At 44.2% G+C, this 24,695-nt stretch overlaps 1 protein-coding gene across 4 annotated transcripts in view; it reads left to right on the forward strand.

Annotated features, from left to right (window-relative positions):
- The window catches only part of TRIO (trio Rho guanine nucleotide exchange factor), a 347,980-nt gene that overhangs the window by 216,588 nt on the left and 106,697 nt on the right, over window positions 1-24,695 (forward strand). For all 4 annotated transcript variants that reach the window (XM_026506706.4, XM_044386996.3, XM_044386995.3 and 1 more), the window contains exons 14-21: window positions 1,978-2,173; window positions 2,983-3,149; window positions 5,232-5,351; window positions 7,005-7,196; window positions 7,678-7,827; window positions 11,197-11,311; window positions 14,472-14,587; window positions 18,191-18,313. In XM_026506706.4, coding sequence (XP_026362491.2) covers window positions 1,978-2,173; window positions 2,983-3,149; window positions 5,232-5,351; window positions 7,005-7,196; window positions 7,678-7,827; window positions 11,197-11,311; window positions 14,472-14,587; window positions 18,191-18,313 — 1,179 coding nt within the window. The remainder of the gene's footprint in view (window positions 1-1,977; window positions 2,174-2,982; window positions 3,150-5,231; window positions 5,352-7,004; window positions 7,197-7,677; window positions 7,828-11,196; window positions 11,312-14,471; window positions 14,588-18,190; window positions 18,314-24,695) is intronic.

The raw sequence follows: 24,695 nt of genomic DNA on the forward strand, positions 1-24,695 counted from the left end.
CCGCTCTTGGGTGTTGTCTGAGCCTGATGCTGTTTCCGTGAGACATGATTGCTGAGTCTGTCTCTCCCCACCACACCTAACCCTTTCCTGCCTCGGTTCAGAAAAGGAATGTTAAGAAAGAAAAGTCCCCTTAGAGTAGAGATAAAGATTAAAGGTATGGTGGGGCACCTGGGTGGCTCAGTCATTAAGTGTCTGCCTTCGGCTCAGGGTGTGATCCCAGCGTTCTGGGATCGAGCCCCACATCAGGCTCCTCCGCTGGGAGCCTGCTTCTTCCTCTCCCACTCCCCCTGCTTGTGTTCCCTCTCTCGCTGGCTGTCTTTCTCTCTGTCAAATAAATAAATAAAATCTTCAAAAAAAAAGAGATTAAATGTATGGTAAGCTCTTTCCTTTTAAAAAATATTTTCCCTCAGAGGCTTTTTGGCTTATGTGTAATTTAGCATTATTTAAATTTATTAATTTTATAAATTAGCCCAATTGAATAAATTAATGTAAATACACATACTGTATGCAGACCCCACTAACAAAAGAATAAATCCAGAAGATTTGTGCCGTAGGAGTTTGGGGGAAGCCTTCAGTTTTTATTTCTTCACATGTCCTAGCTGCGCTCTATGTAAACTCTCATGCTGTCCGATTTTCAGACTCAGATGGTTATTCCTCATCTGGATAAAGGAAATCAGGACTCATGGGAAAAGTTATTCCACAGAAGTAGAGATAATACAGTGTTCTTTCACAAGAAGTTTTTTCCTTCTTTCTGGATTTCGTAATTTTTAGCCTTAATTTTTAAAAAGCAGATTACAAAAATTTTCAAACCAGCTCCAAAGTAGCAAGGATGGTACAGTGAATAGCCACATGCCTGTCTCCCAAATGTAAAAGGATTGTGTCTTCCTTGCTGCAAATATCCTTTCTTTTATTATTGTGCTGTAGTATATTAGAGCGAAGCTTTGCCAGCTTACCATTTCCCTCCTAAAGACTTTCTTAAGTATCTCTACAAATTAAGGCCTTTTCCCGCATAACCACCATCTACTACCCCTCATCAACCTGAGTCCTTGTTCTCTAACTAACACCCAGCCTTTGCTCAGACCTCTGCGGCTGCCCGGGGTCAGGGAGACGCGTGGGTGCTGCTTATGCGGTTGATAGTTAGTCTTTCCATCCAGAATCATCTCTTCATCCACCCTTCTTTTTTTCCTGCCGTGACTTGTTGGAATGTCTGCATCAGCGGAAGAATCCAGGTCCCACATTCTGCTTTCGCTTAGTGATTCTCTTCTGTTTTTCTTTCCCTGGCATTTCCTATAAACTTGGGAGTTTGATGTAAAGACCTAGTTAAGATTCAGGTTCCGTTTCCGTGCCAGATGCTCCCCAGGGGCCACGGCTTCTCCTGTCACAAGGCTGGTCCTATCTGGCCCCACTCCTTTAAGGAGCTAAGGTTGGTCTGTGGGATTAGAAGGTGGCACTCTGACCCCTCCCATGAAGGCCCCCCATCCTTTCCATTATAGTTTATTGCACATTGATGATCATTGCCTGAAGAGTTATTTCACTAGAATTTCAAACCAAAATTAGAAAAAATGCTTTCTAATTTTATTATTTCTACATTTTATAACTAGATTTATCTATAAAGGGGAACATTCCTTCATTGTTATAGGCTTAAATAATTGTCTCTTTTATCAGTTTCAGGATAAAGGTTGGTTTCCTGTCTACTTCTAATCAGAGGAATTTTTCATTTAATTTTAGGCTTTTTAGCTCTTCTTTTAAAAAAATCATTAAGAATTAATGTGTTTTTATATATTTTATAAATTTTATTCAATTGTGATGGATTTTTTGTATCTAACTGTCCCATCTTTGGCCTGCGGGAGCCCTGCAGCGCTTCCATGCCCTTCGGACATGGTCCTGTTGGTTCCTTCCTCACTTGGCGCAGTGAGATGTCGCAGCAGGTATTTATTTTGTAAGTCTTGGTCCTGAGAAGATTCTCTCCTCCCTCAGATCATCTCAGACCTGGAGTCTTGGAACGATGAGCTTTCTCAGCAAATGAACGACTTTGACACGGAAGATCTCACGATAGCAGAACAGCGCCTCCAGCACCATGCAGACAAAGCTCTGACCATGAACAACTTGACCTTCGATGTCATCCACCAAGGGCAGGACCTTTTGCAGTACGTCAACGAAGTGCAGGCCTCTGGTAAGGAGTGCATTTCATTCTGTCAGTTGTGGGGGTTTCACGTCATACGGGAATTCATCCTGTTTATTTGTGTGCTGGCCGCAAAGTATAGTCAGCCCCTGTGACATAGATGTTCTGGGCACCTGCTCTTCAGGAGGAACGTTTCACTGTTTTATTTTCACATGCCGTGATCACATGTAACATTCGTTAGTGCGCGTACCCTTAATCCTCTTGCACATCATCTCAGGGAGCATGAGCTCCAGTTGTACATCCATGAATGAGATATGAATCCCAAAAAATTTTTCACAGTCTTAATTTTTTTTCTTAGTTTATATCTTACCAGCAGATGTCACTATAGGCTTAAAAATGTAGAGAGAGACAGCTGTAGTGTTTGAAACTTAGCAGCAACCTGCTATACTCCGTTACTCATTTTACACAAATCAAATTAAATGCTTCCTGAAGGGTAAGCTGGGTACAAGTGGATGTACAGCAAAAACAAGCCAGAGTTCACTCATTGATAAAGCCAAGGGGCTCGTGTCCCCAGTTATCACTGCAGAAATAGATTGACAGGAAGTGGGTTTGGTTTGATTTGCTATTCGGTGTGTTTTCTTTGGAACACATCAGATGCATTCTTGCAGACCCCCTTGCGTGCTCGGAAGCACACGTAAACCCTCCTCTGCCGGCTATGCCTGCCTTGAACTTGGCCTTCAAGGTAATGGCCTCGGCCCAGCCAGACAGGCTCTTCACCAAAGCGCGGTGTGTGTCGTGCGCGGCTGAGGAGCAGGCGGACGTGCCAGTCGAACTCTGGGCTCTCCCTTCACTGTCTGCAGGCGTGGAGCTGCTTTGCGATAGAGATGTCGACATGGCAACTCGGGTCCAGGACCTGTTGGAGTTCCTTCATGAAAAGCAGCAGGAGCTGGATTTGGCAGCCGAGCAGCATCGGAAGCACCTGGAGCAATGTGTGCAGCTCCGCCATCTGCAGGCGGAGGTGAAGCAGGTAAGCCCGTTGCTACACGTGGGGCCAGACCGGAGCGACCCCCTTGACAAGCCCTCGAGGAGGGGCCTCCTGGTCATCTGGGACACAGGTGCCGGGGACGATCGTCCCTGTCGAGAACGCAGCCGTTGTGAGGCGTGACGTGACACGCACACCCCGGTACAGCCAGACTTCGTGTGTAAGGATGGAGCCAGCGGCCAGACAGCTGTGTGTTCACTGTGTAGTGGAAGAGGCTTCCCCGCCCAGCAGGTGTAGCCCTTGATAGTAACATTCACTTGGCTTGTTTTGTCATTGCTTGAAACTGAGCACGGTGCTTCTCAGGCTAAATAACTATATGATTATTCTGCCAAGTAGGCTGTTATCAATCTGGATGAGGTCACAGGCCATAGAAGGCTGGGGTTTTCTTCTGTGACCAGCCTGCTCTACTGCCCTATCTCAGAGAGGATGGCAAAATAAAAATGGAACATTTGGAAGGGATTGCTTCCGGCTCATAGCCAGTGATTCCACGCATACATATACTCAGCGTGTACGTGACATTTTGTCTCATGAGAGAGAAACCACTTGTGATCCTGCCCTGATACAAGGAAAGTATGGCTTTCTGGGATTCTGGTGGAGGCACAGAAAGGCGTGTGTTAGGTTGGGCAGAGGGGGTAAGGTGCCTCTGGAGTGTGAGCTAGGTGTGGTGCCTAAGTGGGTGGCACTCACGTTAAAGCAGATACACCGTCCGACTGGAAAGCTTTCAAGAGCACCTGTTGGTTTCCTGTGTCATGATATGAAGTATTGTGACCTGCCTTTTAAAAGACCAGTTAATCAAATGTTCCTTCTTTCTAAAAACAAAACAATGTGTCTGAGAAATAAAGAAATAAACTATCCATGAGGAATTGCATTTGCCTATAAGAGTCCAAAAATGGTGCTCAGAAATTACTTTCTCTACATAACGTGGCAGGATGTGGAAGATTGCTTCTGGTGTTCGTTCAGCAGCCATGTGACAGGTCCGGCAGATACGCGGGTGATGAGTTGTCTGGTGGCTGTTGTAATCCCAGCTCCCCCTCCACTTCCCAGGCAGCATGAAGGGAAAAACATAACAGGGAAGAAGCAATACTTGTATCAGAGAAGAAATATGTTCCCACAACCACCTGGAGGTGACTGCGTTGACTCAGTAGCCAGACAGAGTGTCCAACTGTAACGAAGCTGTGACGTAGGGGCGGGGAAGTGGTTTTATTTTAAGCTCCCCCCACACACAAGTCGAGGTTTTCTGAGTAAAGGAAATGAGGAGAAGTAGGTATTGGGTAGGTAACCAGCGGTCTGTGCCGTAAATAACCCCCCACAGTGACCTTCCACAGTCCTGGGGCTTCCACAGTAGGAATGCTCTTATTTGTGTGTGTTGCTGAGAACCTCGGGGGGCGACCCCGAGCCTTGTAGCACCGCTGAATCCGCTCTTCGGTTAGTGGCCGTTTAACACTGGCATTAAATGGGAAAATATGTTGGTGAAATAAAATAGTTCCTTACCAAGCAGTTTGCTAATTTTACATGTTTATTAAGAAAAAAGGAATGAAAAATACTTATCAGGGAATTATTTGTTTCTTGTTAAAGATTTTATTTATTTACTTGAGAGAGAGATTGGGGGGGCAGAGGGAGAGGGAGAAGCAGACTCCCCGCTGAGTGGGAGCCCGATGTGGGGCTCAATCCCAGGACCCCAGGATCATGACCAGAGTTGAAGGCAGATGCTTCACTGACTGAGCCACCCAGGCGCCCCATTATCAGGGAATTATTTGTGGCATTAGATGTTCTAATAGGTGATTCTTAATCTGTTTTGATCCGTGGAGTAGTAATAACAATCCGCTGGACTCCCCACCTTTCAGCACCCATTTGAAGGTATAAAATAACTGAATTAATTTTTAAAATGCAGCACTTAGGATCAGATACCGTGGTAGGACATTAGGCTGTTGGCAGTGGGATCATAAGTGCCTCACAGCTGGTGCGAGCGGCTTGACTGCCTTGCCCACTTGACTTGTGTCCCTGCCGGCCCACAGGTGGATCCCCTGTGGAGAGCCAATGCTTGGAGGTCCCTGTTTCCTGTTTCAGGTGCTGGGCTGGATCCGCAATGGAGAGTCGATGCTGAACGCTGGCCTCATCACGGCCAGCTCGTTACAAGAGGCAGAGCAGCTGCAGAGGGAGCATGAACAGTTCCAGCACGCCATCGAGGTAGGGACACCAGCCCGCTTCCCACCTCGGGACACGTCTGCTGAGCCCCCTCACGGGGACTGAGCCCAAGCCCAGTGGGGTTCAGCAGGACCCAGAGTGATGATGCTGATACATCTACAGTGTATCTCAGGGGAAGGAAAAGGGCTGGTGACTGCAGTGAGGGGAGGAGGCGTGTGCCAGCCTGCGGACCTCGCAGCACTGCCCCAGAGGCCAGGAGGCTCCTGCTGTCCTCCTGCCGTGAGGGCCCTGGCAGCACGCACCCCCCACGGTCAGGAGCGCCTGCACATGAGAACCCGAGTCGGAGTCTGGGCTAACAGGCTTTATATTTTGCTGATCTTGTACACACACTCCTGGGCAGAGCAGAGCACCATGGGCGGCTCACGCAGACCACGTGCAAATCACCAGTAACCAGCACTATCCACAGAACTCCTCTGACACTGGTTAAAAGCAGCGTTCCTCACCTTCGTGGGGTCAGTGCCAGGCCAGTTCTGAGCCCACTCAGATTCACTTTCACAGCATATGAGTTAATTATTCATGGAGGTTTTGGGGGTAAAGGGGAGTTAATTATGGTAGGTAGTCTCGAGGTACACTCATGGGAAGAAGAGAAAACTCGTTTCCTGCTCTAGTTACATAGAGAAGAAAGCCACAGAAAAATACTGTTAATTTATTCTCGAGATTGACATATTTTCAACTACTCAGCACCAACAGACACATATGAACCCTTCTTCCTGAAGCCCAGACTCTGGGCATCTTTTGAAAATTGTACGTGGTACCTAATGATTTCTAATAATTAAATTGCTAATACATGTTAGTGTGTCTCAGTGAAGGGTAGGGTTGGCTATATTGCGTATAGTCTTTTATGGGGTCCTTTAGTGCCTTTTCAGTGAAATACAGACTTTTGCTGTGGTTTAAAAAAAGAAAAAAAAAAATCCTTGTCCGCAGAGAGCCACGTCCCCCTAACTGCTATGCTGTCCTGTGTTCTGATTCTTCGTTGGGTGAACCCGACCTGTCAGCCCCTTATGGCATCTTCTAGCGAACATACACGAGCAGGAATTCCTACTGGATTTCTGGTGTTATTTTGATACTTTAATATGGCATGAGCCTCCAGATAATACACTTGGCTCATTTCTACCTTTGAATTATGTTTCTCTCTCTTTTTTAAAGTCAATAGTTTTTGAAAACTTTTTACTCAAGTCTAAAGTTTAAGGTAAAAATGAAAAAGGCATTCAGTGTGGTCACCTTTTTCTCCATGAGTTCATGTGCCTCTAGCTTCTATTATAAGGAGGATCAATAGGAAGAATAAACTTGCAACATTTCAACTGTTTTTTTAGAATATTGGCTATTAAGGTTTTTCCCTGCTATTTCTCAAGCTGAGAACCCCGCAACTGGGACCCATTCTGGAATGTCTTAATGCATTTCATCCTTCATTAGGTAATTTAAATATAAACACACTAGTTGCTAGGCATGAAAACTTTTTTTTTTTTTTTAACTGAACGGTCCGCTGTGTTTGTGGAAGTGTCCTAATGAGCATTAAGTGACGTTGTTTCTATGAAAGCAGGCGGAGCAGCACCACGGCAGCCTTCCCGGTTCCTTTCCAGTAAACGCGTGGCAGCCCAGTTACACAAGCTTCCCCTCCCCTTTCTCTTTCCTTAGAAAACGCATCAGAGCGCCCTGCAGGTGCAGCAGAAGGCAGAAGCCATGCTGCAGGCCAATCACTATGACATGGACATGATCCGGGACTGTGCCGAGAAAGTGGCCTCCCACTGGCAGCAGCTCATGCTCAAGATGGAGGACCGCCTCAAGCTGGTGAACGCATCTGTCGCCTTCTACAAAACCTCAGAGCAGGTGAGGAGGCAGGTTCTAGGCCTTGGGCCCCTGACCAGCCTTTCATGTTGAGCTCAGTTTTATTGGACAGCTCTGTCATTAACTCCTTAGTCATTACTGAGCCAGTCAGTTCAACTGCAGGCAGAGAAAAGCATTCTAGAAGTAGAAGGATTATCATGTACCTTAGGAATCAAAGAGTCCTAAGTTGGAAAGGTGCTGAGAAGACCTCCGTTTTCCTCTCATTTAAATGAATAGCCTGAAACACACCAGAGACAGACCAGAAATTCCATTTTTATTTGGTCCTTGTTCTGAAAGGCCTGCTGACTTGGACCCCTGCATTTGTCCTCACATAAGACGGAGCCCATGGTTCCTTCTGATGGGCTTGGTCCCCAGGCTTGCACCTTTACCCCTAGAGCCTGACCGACCACACTTGCCAGAGATGCGGCTCTGTGCCATCCGACGCCGACTGGCTGCTCTGAGCCTGCCACTCTTCTGCTCACAGGTCTGCAGTGTCCTTGAGAGCCTGGAGCAAGAGTACAAGAGAGAAGAGGACTGGTGCGGAGGAGCCGACAAGCTGGGCCCCAACTCGGAGACGGACCACGTCACCCCAATGATCAGCAAGCATCTGGAGCAAAAGGAAGCCTTCCTGAAGGTACAGAGCTGGCCCTTTGGGGTGCTGGTGCCTCCCTGAACAGGGGACACAAATGCAAGGGGGTCCGCCTGAAGATGGCAGGGTCCCTGTCAGAGAACCACAGATGTTCCCATGCACCAGGTGCGTGTGGCCACCTCCACGTCCCGGGGGGCCTCCCACACCTGCAGCTCTCCCCTGTGTGACATTGCATCAGCACAGGGCTAGTTGGTCAGAGAAAGTCCTAAAATCTTTATTTTTGATTCACACTCTCTGGTTTTCCAAAAACCTGGAAACCTGTGAGTAAAGCATGGGTGGAAGTCAGAACACCAGATGATTCTGAGCAGAGAGACTGGTTGATTCGATGAGAAAGAAATGCTTATAGCTTAAAATAATCTTCCTTTGGAAATTTAGCCTATTTAGGAATAAAGACCAAACCCAGTGCAGAGTAGACACAAAGCAGGAACACCCTTGTGGTTCACAGGATTAGTTACTAATACTCGTTCAGCAAGTGTTTCCTGCAAAAGAAATTTAATCCCATTTAGGCCAGGCTGGATGTTTGACCTCTGAGAAGCTTTAAATGAGGAATTTCTCTAGCGGCCTCTGTGTGTGTGTGTGTGTGTGTGTGTGTGTGTGTGCGCGCGCGCGCACGCGCACATATTCATGCCTAAATCACTCAAATGTTCTAAAAAGTTCTTCCAACATTTGGCAGCATTTCCATGTTTCTGTGATGCATTCTTTCACTCTCGAGGAAGATCTTCTGAGACTCTGCCTGTTGCCGCTCAGACCTGTTAAAAATAGGTGTGGTGTGTGCTTTTCATTGTCACTTTATTGAGTTTTGCTTTGCCATCCTGACCCCTCTGACCCCATTTAATAATTTCTGTTTCCATTCTGAAGGTGATGTCTGTCCCAACAGAGTTACTGTTTAGTCTGGGAGAACAGATTGTAACTCTTTGAAAATTCTATCTGGTCATTTATTTTGAGCTTCTATCACATGACTTTGTTTTTAGCAGATCAGGGTGGGAAAACAGTGGTGACTCCCTCAGCCTCCAGCTGAACCATTTCAAACGGGGCTTGAAAGCCCTGGCCTTTCCTGTCCTTGCTCGTTACATTTATTAAATGCCCGCCACTGTGAGGATGTTTCCATTGGAATCCTCATAATTTGCCTCTCTTTCTCTGCACTCCATTTAGAATAAAGCAGAATTAAATACTACTTAGTATAATTAAGATAGATACTTAGGTAAAATTATAAAACAAAAATAATCACTGGCCTATTCAGATTCCCTCACCCAAGTAGCTTCAGTAGTGTGTGTATTGTTTATCTTTAAACTTTTCATTATGGAAGTTTAAAGATAGATACAAAAATAGAACAGGTAACAAACTCCTATGTACTTCTCACCCAGCGTCAGTAATTATCAGCACATGGGCCTATGCCCACCTTCCCTGGGTTACTTTAAATTCTGGATATTATACCATTTTATTTGTAAATTCTTCAATACATATCTAAACATTAAATTCTGCCTTTCTAAAATGTAACTGCAATACCATGATCAGATCCTGAAAATTAACAGTATCTCTTATTTTATACAAAATGCAACAGTGTTCAAATTTCTCTGATTGACATATATTGCCTTTTATATGTGGTTTTAATTAGGATTCGAACAAGTCCACACATTGGCTTTGTTGGCATGTCTCTTAAATCTCTTTCAATCTAACACCATCCCTCCCTTTTATTACTATTTATTAGCTGAAGAAGTAAGTTACTCACACCGTGGGATTTCTCTCGCTCTGGATTTCCATATTGCATTCTGTGGAGTCATTTTGCACCATCCTGGATTCCCTGAGTGTGTTATGTTGAGAGCCTCATTAGATTCAGGTTTGAATGTGAGTGTGTGTGTGTGCACTCAGCATACCTGGCATTCCATCAGGAGGCACATCAGGTCTGCTTCTCTCTGTGTCTGTGTGTTGGGAGGGCTGACCAGTGCTTCAGACGTGTGAGTCCACTTCACCCCTGATGTGCTTCTCTGTCTGCCTTTTACCTGATGGGTTAGTGCCCTGTGGTGATAATGCTTCATCAGGAGTTATACAGTGGTGAGATTCCATCATTCCTTCTGCCTTGATTCGCTACAATTATTCCCTCCTTAGCTATTTGGTGACTCTCAAATAGAGTTTGTCCAGAAAAGGCAGGCTAAGTGCTTGAATCTTTCCATTTGCTTAATCATTTTCAGAATAATGAGCTGTTGCCCTAGCAACCTCGACATAGGATTAGTTTTTGTACTATCTTCATGGGTTTTAAGATACTTGGTGTGTTTTGATCAATTACAGTCATTTATCTTTTTATACTCGTGCCATTCGTGGAACCTCCTTCCATCAGGTTGGCTCTACATCCTCCTACCATAACCCCGGTCATCTGCAGCCACTTCCTCGCTATTTGGAATGCAGCCGACTTCAGGCTGATCTGTGGAGACTCATGATACGTTCTTCTCTTAATTAAAAAGTGTCCTAGCTCCATCTACTACTGCAAAGGCCCAGAAACTAACCAGCCAGTAATAATGAGCTCCCTGTGTCTTGTCCAGATTGTGGTCTAAATACCATGTATCAGAAGAAGGAGACAGAGCTTCTGGAAGAAAGAGTAATTCCAGAGCTGAGACAGGAAATGGATAAGATATTTCCAACTCAAATATAATTAAGGGTATTTTTCCTCTTGTTTTTTTTTAATATATTAATGAAAGTATTTACTTTGTTTGTAAATGTGGAATCCATCAGTCATCTATTACCACAGTAACACCACAAAACAAACCATCCCAAAACTCGATGGTTCAAACAAGGGCTTGGCAGTCTAAGCATCCAAGAGCTAAGTCCGTCCACTCTCACTAACCTCCGTGTTGCCTGTGGCTGCTTTCCTCCACAGTGGCTGGGTTCAATGCTTTCAGTAGGGAGCTAGAGAATGTATGACTTAGAAAGCTGAAAATACTGTCTGCCCTTTTCAGAAATCTGGGCACAGCTTAGCTGGGTGCTCTGACTCAAGGTTTCTCCCAAGGCTGCAGTTAGGGTGTTGGCTGGGAGATATGGTCATTTCGAGGGTCGGCAGGAGAAGGCCTCCACCTCCTCTCGCTGCAGGCCAGCGGCCACTCTCAGTCCCCTGCCCCATACGCCTCTCCGTAGGGCGGCGCTCAACGCAGCGGCTGGCTTCCTCAGAGCAAGAGCTCCAAGACAGATTTTTTTTTTTATTGAAATAGGATGTAATCTATGTATTCTCCAAACCACAGGTTGGCCTGACGAATGTTTTAGGTAAAGAAGTGTTAGAGCTGTATGATGTTGTCATCCATATGTACTCAAAATACATGTTTATCTAAGTCACATTAACAACGTGTTGCCCTCCGTGTATCTCAGGCTTGCACACTTGCTAGAAGGAACGCAGATGTCTTCCTGAAATACCTGCACAGGAACAGTGTGAACATGCCAGGAATGGTGACACATATCAAAGCCCCTGAACAACAAGTAAAAAGTGAGTACAGCTATGAGTCATTTTACTGGCAAGCAGTTCAAGGAGTTTGGCAAGATGTGTTCTAAGATCTTGAGACCCAGGACTTCATTTTAAATGTCCGTTTCATATTATTAAGGTTCTCGCCAATTATCTTTGTTTAATAATAAAATATGAAGCAAATGATATAGATTGATACTTTGTTGAATAAAGTTGAAGATATAAGCAGGCAGAAAATGCAGCATGATATTTATTAGCATAGACTATTTTGTTCAAGCAAGTGAAAATATTGTAAATTGGAGAAAAAGGAAAACCAGAATTTATCTAGAGTCAAAATATTTTTAAAAGTTCAAATCAAGAAATTATATACCAAAATCATTGCTGGAAGGTATTATCGATTTTATGTACTTAAAGCATTAATAAAATCAGATTGCCAAATATCATACATTTTGGTATCATTTGAGTGTAAAAATCTGTAAAGTCATGTTTTTATATATGCATATATATAATGTAAATGCATAGAAACTGATCTGAGAAAATTTGATACTACACTGTTAATAGGTTTGGTATGGATAGAAGTGAGGGGGACTGATGGTTTTTACTCTAAAATTCTGATTGAATACTTTACAATGAGAATACATTCAGGTGTTCTCTAACTTAAAACTTAGATTTAACCATAGTTATTTTTACAAATTCAATTAAAATGACATGGAAATAGAGCCTCAGAAAATGATTAAGAGTTTGAAACAGTCTTGACATTGAGCCACGTGCTGTCCTCACCGTGAGCTTCAGAGGCCGGCAGTAAACAGATGAGGAACCTGGGGCCCCACAGCCCACGCTCACAGTTGGGTTTCATAGGGAAAAAGTTGCCATAATCTGTTAACAAATGATTCGTCTCACTCTTTAAACCCATATGATTGGCAGAAACTTTGTACGTTATATTCTCCTGTTCATCTGGATTCATCTGTTAGAGGAGTCACAGAAACATGGTCTACCACATGTAGAGTCCTCGACGCTCCACAGATGAGATGCATATTTATTATTGGTGGGCTTCTGTCTTGGGAAAGTGAATGACTAACACAACCATTTTTCAGCAGGAGCAAGTCTTCATTGCCAGCAAGTTACTTGCATTGGTAATCCATTCGTTTGGCTCATTTCATATACAAATCATTGCCTTTCTCTCATCCTTCAATGTTGCCTTTGATCGTTGGTCGTACTCTGCTTTCTCTGATCAAAGATGTTATGATCCTTACTAGGTTGTACCAGTTCGATGGGTGTGTGTGTGTGTGAGAGGAGTGTGTTCCACGGGCACACTTACTAGATAGTCACTGTGCATTTGCTGCTGTTTATCATCATTCTGGATGCTACAGAGAGTTGAAAACAAAGGGTCCTGTTTCTGTCTTCGAGTACTTGGGGACGGAAGATTGATGTGTGGGACAGTGCAATAAATCCATGTCAGGTGATGGTGCCGGAAGAGACAGCACCCCAGGACCCCAGACAGTCCTTTAGGGGCATGAGGAAGCCCCACGTGGCCTCCCATCCCATTCCGGGGTGGGGGGGCTTACTTGCCCCAAAGCGGTCAGGCTTCAGGCAGGGACTATAGAAAGAAGAGACTGGAAAAGACCCATTGGCTCATGTTAATTTTCACGTGTGGTATTTTCATTTAAACGGTAGCTTAATTTTTTGACTGGCTTCAAATTTCAAAGTCTTAGTTTGTATCACTACATGAGTTTACTTTCTCAGTAGAGATAATGGAGCATGACAACTGAGCTATTGCGTAAATCCTGCTCACAGGTTCACGTTTCTCAGCCTGTCAGGACCCCGGTAAATATTTGTGGAAGACTTAATATTTTTAAGGTTTCCCAGTATTAATGAAGTTATAATCTAGATACCATTTATTTATTTTGCAGTTTCAGTCTCTAGAATCTTCTTCCAAAGTTTCTCGTGTATTTTATAAACTTCTAGAGTAAAACAGACTTAGTGTACAAAAGATTTTAAGTGTACAAATGTATATAAATTACCTAATTCCTTTGCCAGCGGTCACCACTGTCAAGACTTTTTTTGTGTATCTGTCAATGAACATGAACATAAATATATAGAGAAAAACACACGTGGATTCCCACTTCACTTACTCATCCCGCATTTTTATTTTTTTACCAAAATGGGACTGTTTTTTTGCTGCAATTTGCTTCTTTCACTTAATAATTCATCTTAGTCCTCTTTTGGGGCACCTGGCTGGCTCAGTCGATGAAGCATCTGCCTTCGGCTCAGATCATGATCTCAGGGTCCTGGGATCAAGCCCTGCAACAGGCTCTCTGCTCAGCTGGGGAGTCTGCTTCTCCCTCTACCCCTCCCCCAAGCTTGTGCGAGCGTGCACGTGTGCGCGCACTCTCTCTCTCTCTCTCTCTCTCTCTCAAATAAATAAAATCTTTATATGCTTTGCTCATTTTTATAATGGACTGTTCATCTTTTTTCTATTGAATAGTAAGTACATTTGGTCTGTGTCTTATATTTTCCCAATAATTTTAACTAGCTTTTTATTGATGCTGTATTTTCATGGTGGCTTTTGTTTGGTTATGACATTTACAATCTTTATGTAATCAGGGTTTTTTGGCCTTTCTGGCTCCATGCTTCTCTACTTCATGTCCCTGCTTTTCCTACTGGTTTATGTTTTTGTTTTTATCTTTGAAAAAAGAAAGAGAGGGAGGGAGGGGGAGAGAGAGAGAGAGAGAAAGAAAAGAAAAGGAAAAAAAAGAAAACAAAACTGTTTTCTTCTAGTACTTCACCATTTTGACATATATCCTTTAAACTAAATTCCTTCTGCAGGAAGGTTTTAATGTTGTTGAACAAAGTACCTAATACTGAAGTTTTTCAGCCATTGTCAGATTGCCCCAGTAGGGGATGCAATAGCTTATCCCACTCATCCACCTAACCCAAGATATTGGAGGCCGGTCTTCAGTTTCCAGTGACCTCAATCATAAGATAACAAATTGAAATAAGAGCAGAAGGAGAGGTCTGTGGACATGCTCACTGAGAATATTGGGCAAGCAAGCCCTGTAGCTCTTAATTTAATTCTCTATCTTGCATTGACATTTACATAGTTTTTAAATAACACTGAATGGGATTTTGCAGTGTTTTCACTGGTTGCAAGCACCAACAAATGTCTTTGTCTTTATCCTCTTAGATATCTTGAACGAACTCTTCCAACGGGAAAACAGGGTATTGCACTATTGGACCATGAGAAAGAGACGGCTAGACCAATGCCAGCAGTATGTGGTCTTTGAACGAAGTGCCAAGCAGGTCAGTCATTAAATCACCCCCTCTCCCCTGGTGGTCTCCACCCTCTATTTAGACCTCCAGCCTCTGCAGCTCTTGACATGGCAGCCATTTTGAAAACCACTTTCAAATGATCAAAACAGTCACGCCTTTTAAATAAATTTGTTGTGAAAAGAAAACCCACACCCCATAAAAGTGTAATTTGGATCCTCAGCAAGCTCAGCAAGTATGCCACACAGCCCGCCTCTGCTGCTGTTACCTTGTATTTAAGACCACCAGGTACAAGTCCTGATTGTGAGGATGATTCAAAAGCCAGTGCGGAATCTAGGTTCTGTACTTGTATAAATACTGCAGTGGGTGTTTTTTTTTGTTTTTTGGTTTTTTTTTTTTTTGCTATAATTATATTTTCAAGATAAAATTTTGTTCTTCAGATAAATTAAGCTAAAATTACGTAAGAAGTGTGACAAAATTTCTAAGAATTTAATATGATAAAAAAATGTTCGTGCAGTTGACTAATGCAGAGACATCAAGAGGATATGTTTAGGGGGCACTGGGCTGGCTCACTTAGTAGCGCATGGTACTCCTGATCTCACAGTCATGAGTTCAAGCCCCATGTTGGGTGTGGAGCCTACTTAAAAAAATTAAATAAAAAGATATGTATAGAGTTTCTATCTTCCGATGTCATTTTGGTATAAGTGCTTCTGCCGGTATGGTTAGTCATGGAAGGTTGTTTTAGGGCAAAGTCTGGCTGACCCCTAACTTGAACTAAGATTCCTGTCACTTCTCTTTGGCTTTAACGGTAGCATAGGAATCCATAAGTTGTGGGTCCAGAATTTGGAGCCTGAAGGGCATGGAGGACAGAAGGCTCGTTCTCAGAACGCCTGTGTGAGCCATCTTGTGTCCTGCATGTCAGGGAGCTTAGAGTCACTGGGGCCTCTCCAGTGCTGTGGGTCCCTGGTGACCACATCAGACATGGACGGTCTTCTAACTTCACCTGTGCCTGCCACAGAGTAGGCATTCAGTTCAATCTTTTAGCTTAAGAAAGATTGTATTTTCCTCCACACAGTTTCCAACTTAGGGAGCATATTTTTCTTTTGATTTGGTCAATGTTGGTTTCAAGTGGGCAGCTAGGTGCTCAGAACGGCTCAGTTCCCCAGAGGTTGGTAAGCTGGACTTCCTGGTCAGTAGACCTGGTGGCCTGACTCGGCCCTTCCCTCATCTTGGCTCATGTTACCAGAGGTAGTTATATTCCCAACAGAAGTGGCAAGCGGTGTTTTTAGTGTTTAAATTACATTTTATTTAATGGTAGTTCAACCATATTTCAGATTCATGGGGACCTGGTTTTGTTTCTAATTAGAGATTGTCTCATAATCTTTTCTCATATATCTTTCTTTATTGTTTCTCTCTTGAAAGACAGGCGGTCATTCAGCTACAGAAGACACAATTGTAAATAATTATTTTAATGGAGAAAAATAGTGGAATGTGTTGTTGCTTTTTCCTAAAGTCAGCTCATTTGCCAAAAATGTTCTGTTCTGTGCTCACAGTCTTGTAGGGAAGTGGATTGTTTATAACCCCAGTCCTTGAGGCCCCTCCTGATATGTGGTCTGCAGGACGGCACCCTGAGCTTAACTGGTGGGAACGCGGTGAGGTGATTTCAGCCCCAGCCCTGGGTGGGTTCCGGCCCTCAGGCTTCCGTGGGTGCCTCCGGCCTCCTCGGCGCTCTTCCCAGGCTCTCCGCAGCTGAATGCTGGCATCCTCCCAGGCTCAGTCTGGGGCTGGCTCTTGTTTCTCTTTCCTATCTTCTTACCTCCTCTGCTGGTACCTCCCAGCTCTGACCTCCACTTGGGGTCTGCAGACTCAGGAATCCCAGCTGCCTCCTTGGTGTCTCCACTTTGGCTTTACTGAGAGCAGAACTGGACTCATGAAGCTCTGTCCCCCCCTCCTCCTCTTATGTGGGTATCCCCCAGACCTCCTCATCTTATATGGGTGTGTCCACCAGGGCCCCTCATTTTGCAGGGTGTATAGCTCCTGCTTCCTTTCTGTCCTCAGTTTCCCCACCTACACTTCCTTGTGTGTCCTATAGGGGCAGACCTCCCACACGTGTCAGAGCTGCCTTCCCCTTCACATCCAGAGCCATCATGCTGTAGAAACTCCAGCCGTGTCCTGCCTAAATCTTTGACCCAGTTTGCTGACCAATGTTACTTCTTCCACTCGCTGTATACGGCAATTCCTTTTCCACACGGCAGCCCCATTAGCTTTCACAGAAAAGTCCAGGCTGTGCTTGTGAGCTCCTGGGCCCTCCTGCCCTCCCCAGCCTCTCCCCAGCCTCACCTCAAGCCTCCGCAGTGGGACCCGCTCGGCAGCCTGTGGCCATGGTGCGTTCCCCTCTGCCTGCTGAGCTTGTGCCCATTCTTCCGAGCCCTTTGCTTCCCAGCCAGCCTCTCCCAGCTTAGATGCTGCCTCTGCTGACCTCCCGTTCTAAGCATGGTGTCCCTGCCCACGCTTGTCTTTGTGCATCTTTCTTCATCTCCCTCCTCCTGCCCAGTCTAGAGGGGCAGGGCCAAAGCTCTGCTGGATCCCCAGTGCCGCAGGTAGCACCTGACTCCCCACAGGGACAGTGTGCTGTAAGCATGGAAAAGCCTGGGACATTTGAACTGACAAGCGTCGATTTCTACCTCAAATCAGCAGCATGCTAACATGGTCCCGGGGGTGGGAGAGCCGTGCTCAGGCATAACAGCTGTAATTCCCATGCAGGCAGCTGCATGGTCAGTAATCTGTCCGGGTCGTGGTTTCCTTGTCACATTTCCTTCTGAAATGCTGTAAATGCTGTCACGTATCTAATAGACACAGCGACGTTTCTGCTTTAAGACTAGCAAAGCACAGTGGATGACCCAGAGATTACAAACGACAAATATAAAAGCCTCTACATGTTTATGCTTCTTTCCCACAGTGTTTAGATGCATATAGTTGAGTAAGTCTGATTTCACTTAGTTATATGGAAACAGAAGTCAGGAAACAGCTTTCATCTAAGGGCATGAAACAGCATACGCATTAGAACCGGGTCACTGCAGTCTGAACCTCGCTGGCCCCGTTCCTCTCAGGTGCGCTCACCTCTCCCCTGCAGCCACAGGCATTAAGGCACGTCCTCTGCCAGCGTCTCCCCAGTGGCGCATTTGTGCATCATGGGACGGGAGCCCCCAAAAAGCAGGTGTGGTGGATCACACGGGTACTCACTGAAGGCAGGAACAGGAAGAAAGGCCTGAACATTTAGCAGTGTGTAGGGGTCTCAGATCATCCCTTCATCCACACCTTCTCAGTATCCTTGAAAAAGGATCTTAGTTGTAGCTTCTTCTATTGGGATTGTATTTCATGGCTGTATGAACCTCTTGAACTATTTAATCATTGTGATATAAGTGATGTGGTTACAACTTTCTAGAATGTCAGGTTTTTTTCCTTTTACTTTTAGAATTACGATACTTCCTTCAGAAGCTCCTCTGTCCTTGAGGAAGCAGTTCTAGATGTGTGCCAGCTGTGGCTTGTGACTTCACATCTGCGTGCACTACGCAGGGAGTGGGGCTTCCTTTACCAGGGCTCAGCCGTGAACGTCTCCATTCCTTCCCTCTCCAGGCTTTAGAATGGATCCATGACAACGGGGAGTTCTACCTTTCCACTCATACCTCCACGGGCTCAAGTATACAGCACACACAAGAGCTACTGAAAGAGCACGAGGAGTTTCAGATCACTGCAAAGGTGGGTTCACGCTGGGAGCAGACGTCTGTTCAGTTGCCTATACATACGGCAGGGTTTTCCAGAATAATCTAGCACATAAGGTAATTCTCAAAAAAAATCATGCACATAAGGTAATTCTCAAAAAAAAAAAAAAAAAAGTCAGTTAAACACCTTATCCAGAATTGGAGAAACAGAGGGACCCCAGTGGCTCGTCACACATTAGTCTAGGTGATACTTCATTCTGCCTTTCACACTTCCCCTCAGCTGACCCTCCTTTTATGTGCTGTTTCCTTTGGGTCCTCTGATTTCAGCAAATACCTTTTGTCCTTTTCATCATTTTTTGTTTGTTTTCTTTTTCGAGGTCTTTTCTGAGTACTTGTTATTTGTAGGAAACACTGTTTGGTGTTACTGACTTGGCTTGGGTGTGTTCTGAGGATGCTTCCTTGCCTGGTCGCTGGCCGGTGACACTTGCTACCGCAGCCCTGCTCACACCCCACCCAGTCCTGTTGGAAAGCGGTCTGGGGTACGGCTGGCAGAGTTCCCCTCAGCGCTCTCTTGTAGTGGTTGTTCATAGGCTTATGCAAGTGGAGACATCTTCAGTTTCCTCCTGAAAAGCAAAGTAGAATTAAATACTTGACATATGTAATATATGTGAGTAAATATGAATTTTTAAGCAAATCTGTAAGATTCCACACACTGCCACGAATGTTTTCCCACTTAAAGTGTATACTCACAGAGGCTAATTCTTTTACCTCAAAACAATTTTAAGATTTTTAGAGTTTCCTTTTCAACCTGTGGTTTTTCAAAGTTCTTGAATATACATTCTTTGTAATATTTTCAGAAGGGCCTCTGTTTTTGAGGATAGATTTGGGGTTTTTTTTTTTTAAAGCTGGAAATTCAAATTTAATAGAAATAAATGATCAACTGGATAGTATTTTTAGTTAAAAAGTATTCCCACAAAGTAAAGAAAAAAATTGATTTTCTTGTGTGGGCCTTAAGGTGGCTTTGAAAACTGTCAATGAGAAATTTTAAAATCCTCTAGAGTGGCAACATTTACTTTGTATTATGTTTATTTGTACTTTATGTTTTCTGTAACTGTTTCTGACTCCTCCTGCTATTCTTCATTGCTCTCTCCTCCTGCCTGCCCACAAGATGTAAGTTTATTTCCTTCCCTTCACCCTCGGGGTGCTGGGCTCTGGGAGCCCCTGGTCTTTGCTCTGAAAGAGCACACAGTCAAGTGCGGCTACAGACAGACTGACCCCTGCGGGGCTCGGTGAGAGCTGGCACTGGCGGTGGGGGGCACTGTGAGCATTTGGGGGCTGGGGTCAGGCAGTCAGGCAATGACAGCCATACCCAGAGGGGCCATGAGCACCCAGAGGAGGACACCCGCCCACTCATCTGAGGAGAGCTGACCTGCCTGCCTCTGCAGGTAAGCATTGTGCCTTTTGCTTCCTAGATACAGCACCCCTTTGGCTGTATAATTCTTGTTTTTCTTAATAGTTGGATAATAAATTACAGTTGTGTGCATTATATGATCTTTGTTTCTTTGAATAGCCTTTGATTATAGAGGTATTAAGAAAATGCCTAAGGTACCATTCTGAGGTAGATTTAAGATTTGTTCCTTTTCACTAACTTACATCTCCATTAATGCTGCCCTCTGCAGGTCATTATGCACAGCAAACAGCCCTGTCACTGCACAACCCCAGGGGGCGCCATGCACACAGAATATGATGTGAATGTCACTGTCTACAGTGCGCTAGCATGGCAGCTGTGTTCCACCAGTGGGGTGTATACAAAGGGATTTTTTATTCCTGAGTTTCCCTTCTCAAATTTGGGGTGTGGTTATTAAAGAATGGACAGTGACGGGCATATAATAAGCATCTAAAATCACAGGTAATATCTGACCTTGCTGTTTCCCAGATATACAGAGCTCTCTTTCACTGAATATATCGAGTCAGTTTTGCCAAGAGGAACTGGTAAATTTTGAAAAGAACACCTCCCTTTTTTTCTTACCATTTTTCCCCTTTGGTTTCTGGCTGCCTTTGTTTTAACTAGATAGTGCCTGCTCTGGGGCTTGGAGATGTTGCTTGCCTTCTGTCCCCATCATAGTTTCTTCTAAGAAACCATTTTTCTTTTGTTATGCAGAGAATTTTTTGTTTTGACATGACAGTCTTCCAGTTCAGTTGTTACAGAGGTTACTACTGTAACATCTTTATTGTAATGGAAATAAAGCCTTTTGGTTACTATCTGACCTGTGACTCCATTGCATTCCTTTGCAACTCTTAATGTAGTAATTTCTCAGAGTGCTTTGCAGGCATCATCCAGGTCATAAGTGTTTATTTAAAAGCCCATTTCTGTCCTTATTTGAGACTTAGTGACTTAAGCTGTTTAGGAGTGAGACCTGAAGATGAGCAAATTTAAACAAGGTCCCAGGTGATTTTTATGTAAGCACACTGTGAGTCAGAAATCCACTGCCGGGGACTTGCAGAACTCTGCCATCTCCTTACCGCACATTTCCTGATCGCCCGTGTCCCCAGTGCCAGACGCCTTAATTTGCCAGACAGTGCCTAAGACCATTGAATGTGCATCCTTCCTAGGTTCCCACTTACCTAAGAAGGTGGTGAGTAAAGATCCTTTACTGAGCATGTGGACTCGGGAATTCTGCTTGCTTTTATTATTCTACTAGCCCCTGATTATGCCTACTGATGAGGTTGTTCAAATTGTAACATTTATATTCTTTTAAAATAAAAATCTTTTGTAACAGTCTCTAGAAATAATAATAATGAAAACCTGTATAATACTTCATTTTTAAAGATGTAGAAAGTTTTCTTCATAGTGTTGAGTAGCCTTCTGGAGAAAAATTGAGTTGGTTTCAGTTTCCCACCTGATTCAAGTATCAGCAATGAAAACCTGACCGACTAGAAGAAATAACACGACGCAAAACCCAAGCCCATAACAGAACGATAAAAATCACGTACATACAAAAAAAGTGAAAATTTCTAAAGAGCAGTCCACCGTAACTAAAAGACAAAAAGCTGAGAAGATAAATAAGCAGTTCATATCACCAGGGGCTCATTTCTCAGTTGTAAAGAGCTTTTATAAATCAATAAGACAAAACAAGAAAATAGACAAAAGATATTAAAGAGGGCTCACAGGAAATGAATTACAAATGGCTTTTAAATATATGAAATTATCAAATTTACCTAAAATAAAATTATACATCAGAACTACAGCGTGTTCTGCTTTCACCCAAGAGATTGGTAGAGATCAAAAAGCTTGCAGCTGCGTCGTAGGGGGTGGTGAATGGAGGTGACCTCTGCGGGTGTCACTGTAATACCTCCCAGCGTCACAGACGCACTCACTGCCCGCCCCCGCAGTCCTGCATCCCGAAATGCGGACTCTGCACATGCGCAGACACGTGCATTTTCTCCTGTTTTGTGCCGGTCGTGGGAAAAGCGGGGGAGCAACATGAGGGGCCCATCAGTGGAACCTCATTAGCTTATAGAAACATTATTTAGCTCTCAACATAAAACAAGGATGCTGCTTGTGTTCTGATGGTGAAGGATAACTGAGCTGGTAAGTGGAAAGTACTAGGTGTAGAGCAGGGTTTATTGTGTGCAAGCATTTAGGTACAAAATGAGAGAGAAAAACACACACACACAGGCACGCCCCTCTGTACTGAAAACGTCTCTGCAATGATAACACAGGGAGCTGATCACTGAGACAGGTCATGGGAAGGCAGGGCAAGGAGACTTCCCACTTTGTATCCTTTTTTACCTTTTGAATTTTGAATTCTATGCATGGATTTAAAAAATACCAATTAAAATAAAACTATATATCAAGATATAAAAGGTTCATGAATGAGTAGTAGATTCAGCATACCTAATTTTTATCACACTATTCATTCAGTCATTATTCATGGAGCCCCTGCCACATACCAGGAACTACTCTGGATGCTGGGCTCACGGACTGCAGTTTCCAGTTAGAGAAACAGGCAGTAACAAGACGAATGGGTAAATATACATGCAGGTGCATGCGAAGTAATAAGAGAAAGCAGACAGCCACCGGGGAGGGAGGGAGGCCGGCCACGACTGAGGGAGAGGCTTGCCGGGCACACCTCTTGGTGAAGTCTTGACTATCTGATTGGCGTCTCTTGTTTAAATAAAGTTGCAGGCCACCAGGCTCTCTCTCTAGGCCATCTTCCTGCTGGTCCTATTCAGTATCAGCCTGTTGGTGTTACACGGTAGCAACTGGTCTGTTTTGTGATGTGTATCATGCAGAAATCCTCCTAGCAGTTCTTGGTGTTTTTGTTTTCTCTTTGAATTGTCTTTTTTATCTTCATCTCTGTGACCCCAGTGCTTACAATATGAAACAAGTTTTCTTGCCTCGTTAAGGATACACATAACTCAGAGCACCCTTCACGGATGGCGCTGTGACAGGGCAAGAGAAGTGCTCCCAGGGTGTCACAACAGAACCTTCTTTGTGCTTCTCAGCACATTAGTGTCTGGGTACACAGCAGTGTAACCTTATCTAGGCAACCCAGTTTGTTAACAGTCTCGCCATACTCCTGTTAATTCTCTTTGATATTAAAACTTAATAATGGTTCTAAGTTAAGTCCCTTTTGGAATTTATGCTTCCAAGTCTGAAACTTCGACTTCTTTATTTGGTTTATAATTAGTCTTAACATATCCAGAAAGGTGTCATGTTGATAAGTGAAAAGATTTGGTTGAGGGGCGTCTGGGTGGCTCAGTCGGTTATGCGTCTGATGCTTGATTTTGGCTCAGGTTATGATCTCAGGGTCCTGAGATCAAGCCCCGCATTGGGCTCGTGCTGGGCAAGGAGTCTGCCTAAGATTCTCTCCCTCTTCTTCCTCTGTACCTCCCCTCTGCCTCTACTTCTCTTTAAAAAAAAAAAATTGGGGGGCGCCTGGGTGGCACAGCGGTTAAGCGTCTGCCTTCGGCTCAGGGCGTGATCCCAGCATTATGGGATCGAGCCCCACATCAGGCTCTTCCGCTATGAGCCTGCTTCTTCCTCTCCCACTCCCCGTGCTTGTGTTCCCTCTCTCCCTGGCTGTCTCTATCTCTGTCGAATAAATAAATAAAATTTTTAAAGAAATTTTTTTTGGTTGACATATCTTTTCCCTTTAGCTCACTCTACTTGAGTTCATTTCCATACCAGATGAAAGCCCTATAAACTTCAGGATGGTTTAAGTTCTGCTGATTTTTTCCAATGAACAGCTTGAATAGAATCTGCAATAGTTAATTTTTTTCACAGAGACATGATTATATCTGAGTTCTGTTTTCACTCGTTTTTTGAAAAGTATTATATGAATGCCTGTTAAGAGTAACTACCATGCCCATTAAAGTTATAGGCATATACATACTTGCACAAAGAATCTAATGTTAACTTATTGTCTCAGAAAATATTTGGTAAATGTCCATTACATGCCAGGCACATGGAAGTGAGTGAGATAGTAAGCAAAACAGACAAACATCCCTGGCCTGTGGTGGTTAAATTCAAACAAGAGACAGGCAGCCAGTAACGGTAATAAGTAAACCGGGTCCTTGTTGGAAGGTGATCCTTGGGAAAGAGTAGAGCTGACAGGGTAAGGGTAGCTGGTCAGGAAGGGGGAGTTGCAATTTTAAGGGAGTCAGGGAGGGCCTGTGGAGAAGGTGGCCTTTACTCAAGCAAAGACATAAAGGAGCCACAGAGACATCTGGGGGAATAGCATTCCAGGCAGGAGGGGCCCCGGGGCAGGGAACACGTGTGGGGCCTGCATGCGGGACGCTGTTGCCAGTCAGGCACTCGGCCGTAGCTCAGTCGTCCGGGGTGTTTGTGCAGAGCCTGAGGATTTTTACAGCTGGCTTCACTAGGTTCCCTAGTGAATTCTGCCTCAGACTTACTGTATAAACTAAGATAATTTATCCAGGTTTTGAGCTCCGACCTTTACCCTTTTGGGGATTTTTTTTTTTTCTTTTTTGAGGCCTCTGCTCTCACGTACACCTGTTGGGGATTTTTAAAGTCAGCTTCCTGAATGTTAGGCATAGAGATTCTCTAGATAAAGGTTAATGGAGAAAATCAGGTTGCCTGCAAGAGAAGTAACTGTGCTCATTGGAAGCACCAGTGGGAACATTGAAGGAAGCCTCGTCGTCGGAACACAGGGAAAGGATGTAGTGAAAAATCAGAGCTGAGTGAAGTCACTGCCATAAATCCTAAATGAGTTTTTTAGGCTTATCCTTAACTTTAAGAAAAGTAAGAAAGTTCTGTTTAACTTAATTAAAATATCTTCTCTAAGTACATGTACAAACAAAACAATTTTTTTTGAGAGGGAGTTCTAAAACAGGGAAGAGCATTTAGAACACCTCTACGAAGATAATTTCCTGACTAGTGATTTTCCTCCACC

This window comes from Ursus arctos, unplaced genomic scaffold, assembly GCF_023065955.2.
Source record: "Ursus arctos isolate Adak ecotype North America unplaced genomic scaffold, UrsArc2.0 scaffold_15, whole genome shotgun sequence".
NCBI lineage: Eukaryota > Metazoa > Chordata > Mammalia > Carnivora > Ursidae > Ursus > Ursus arctos.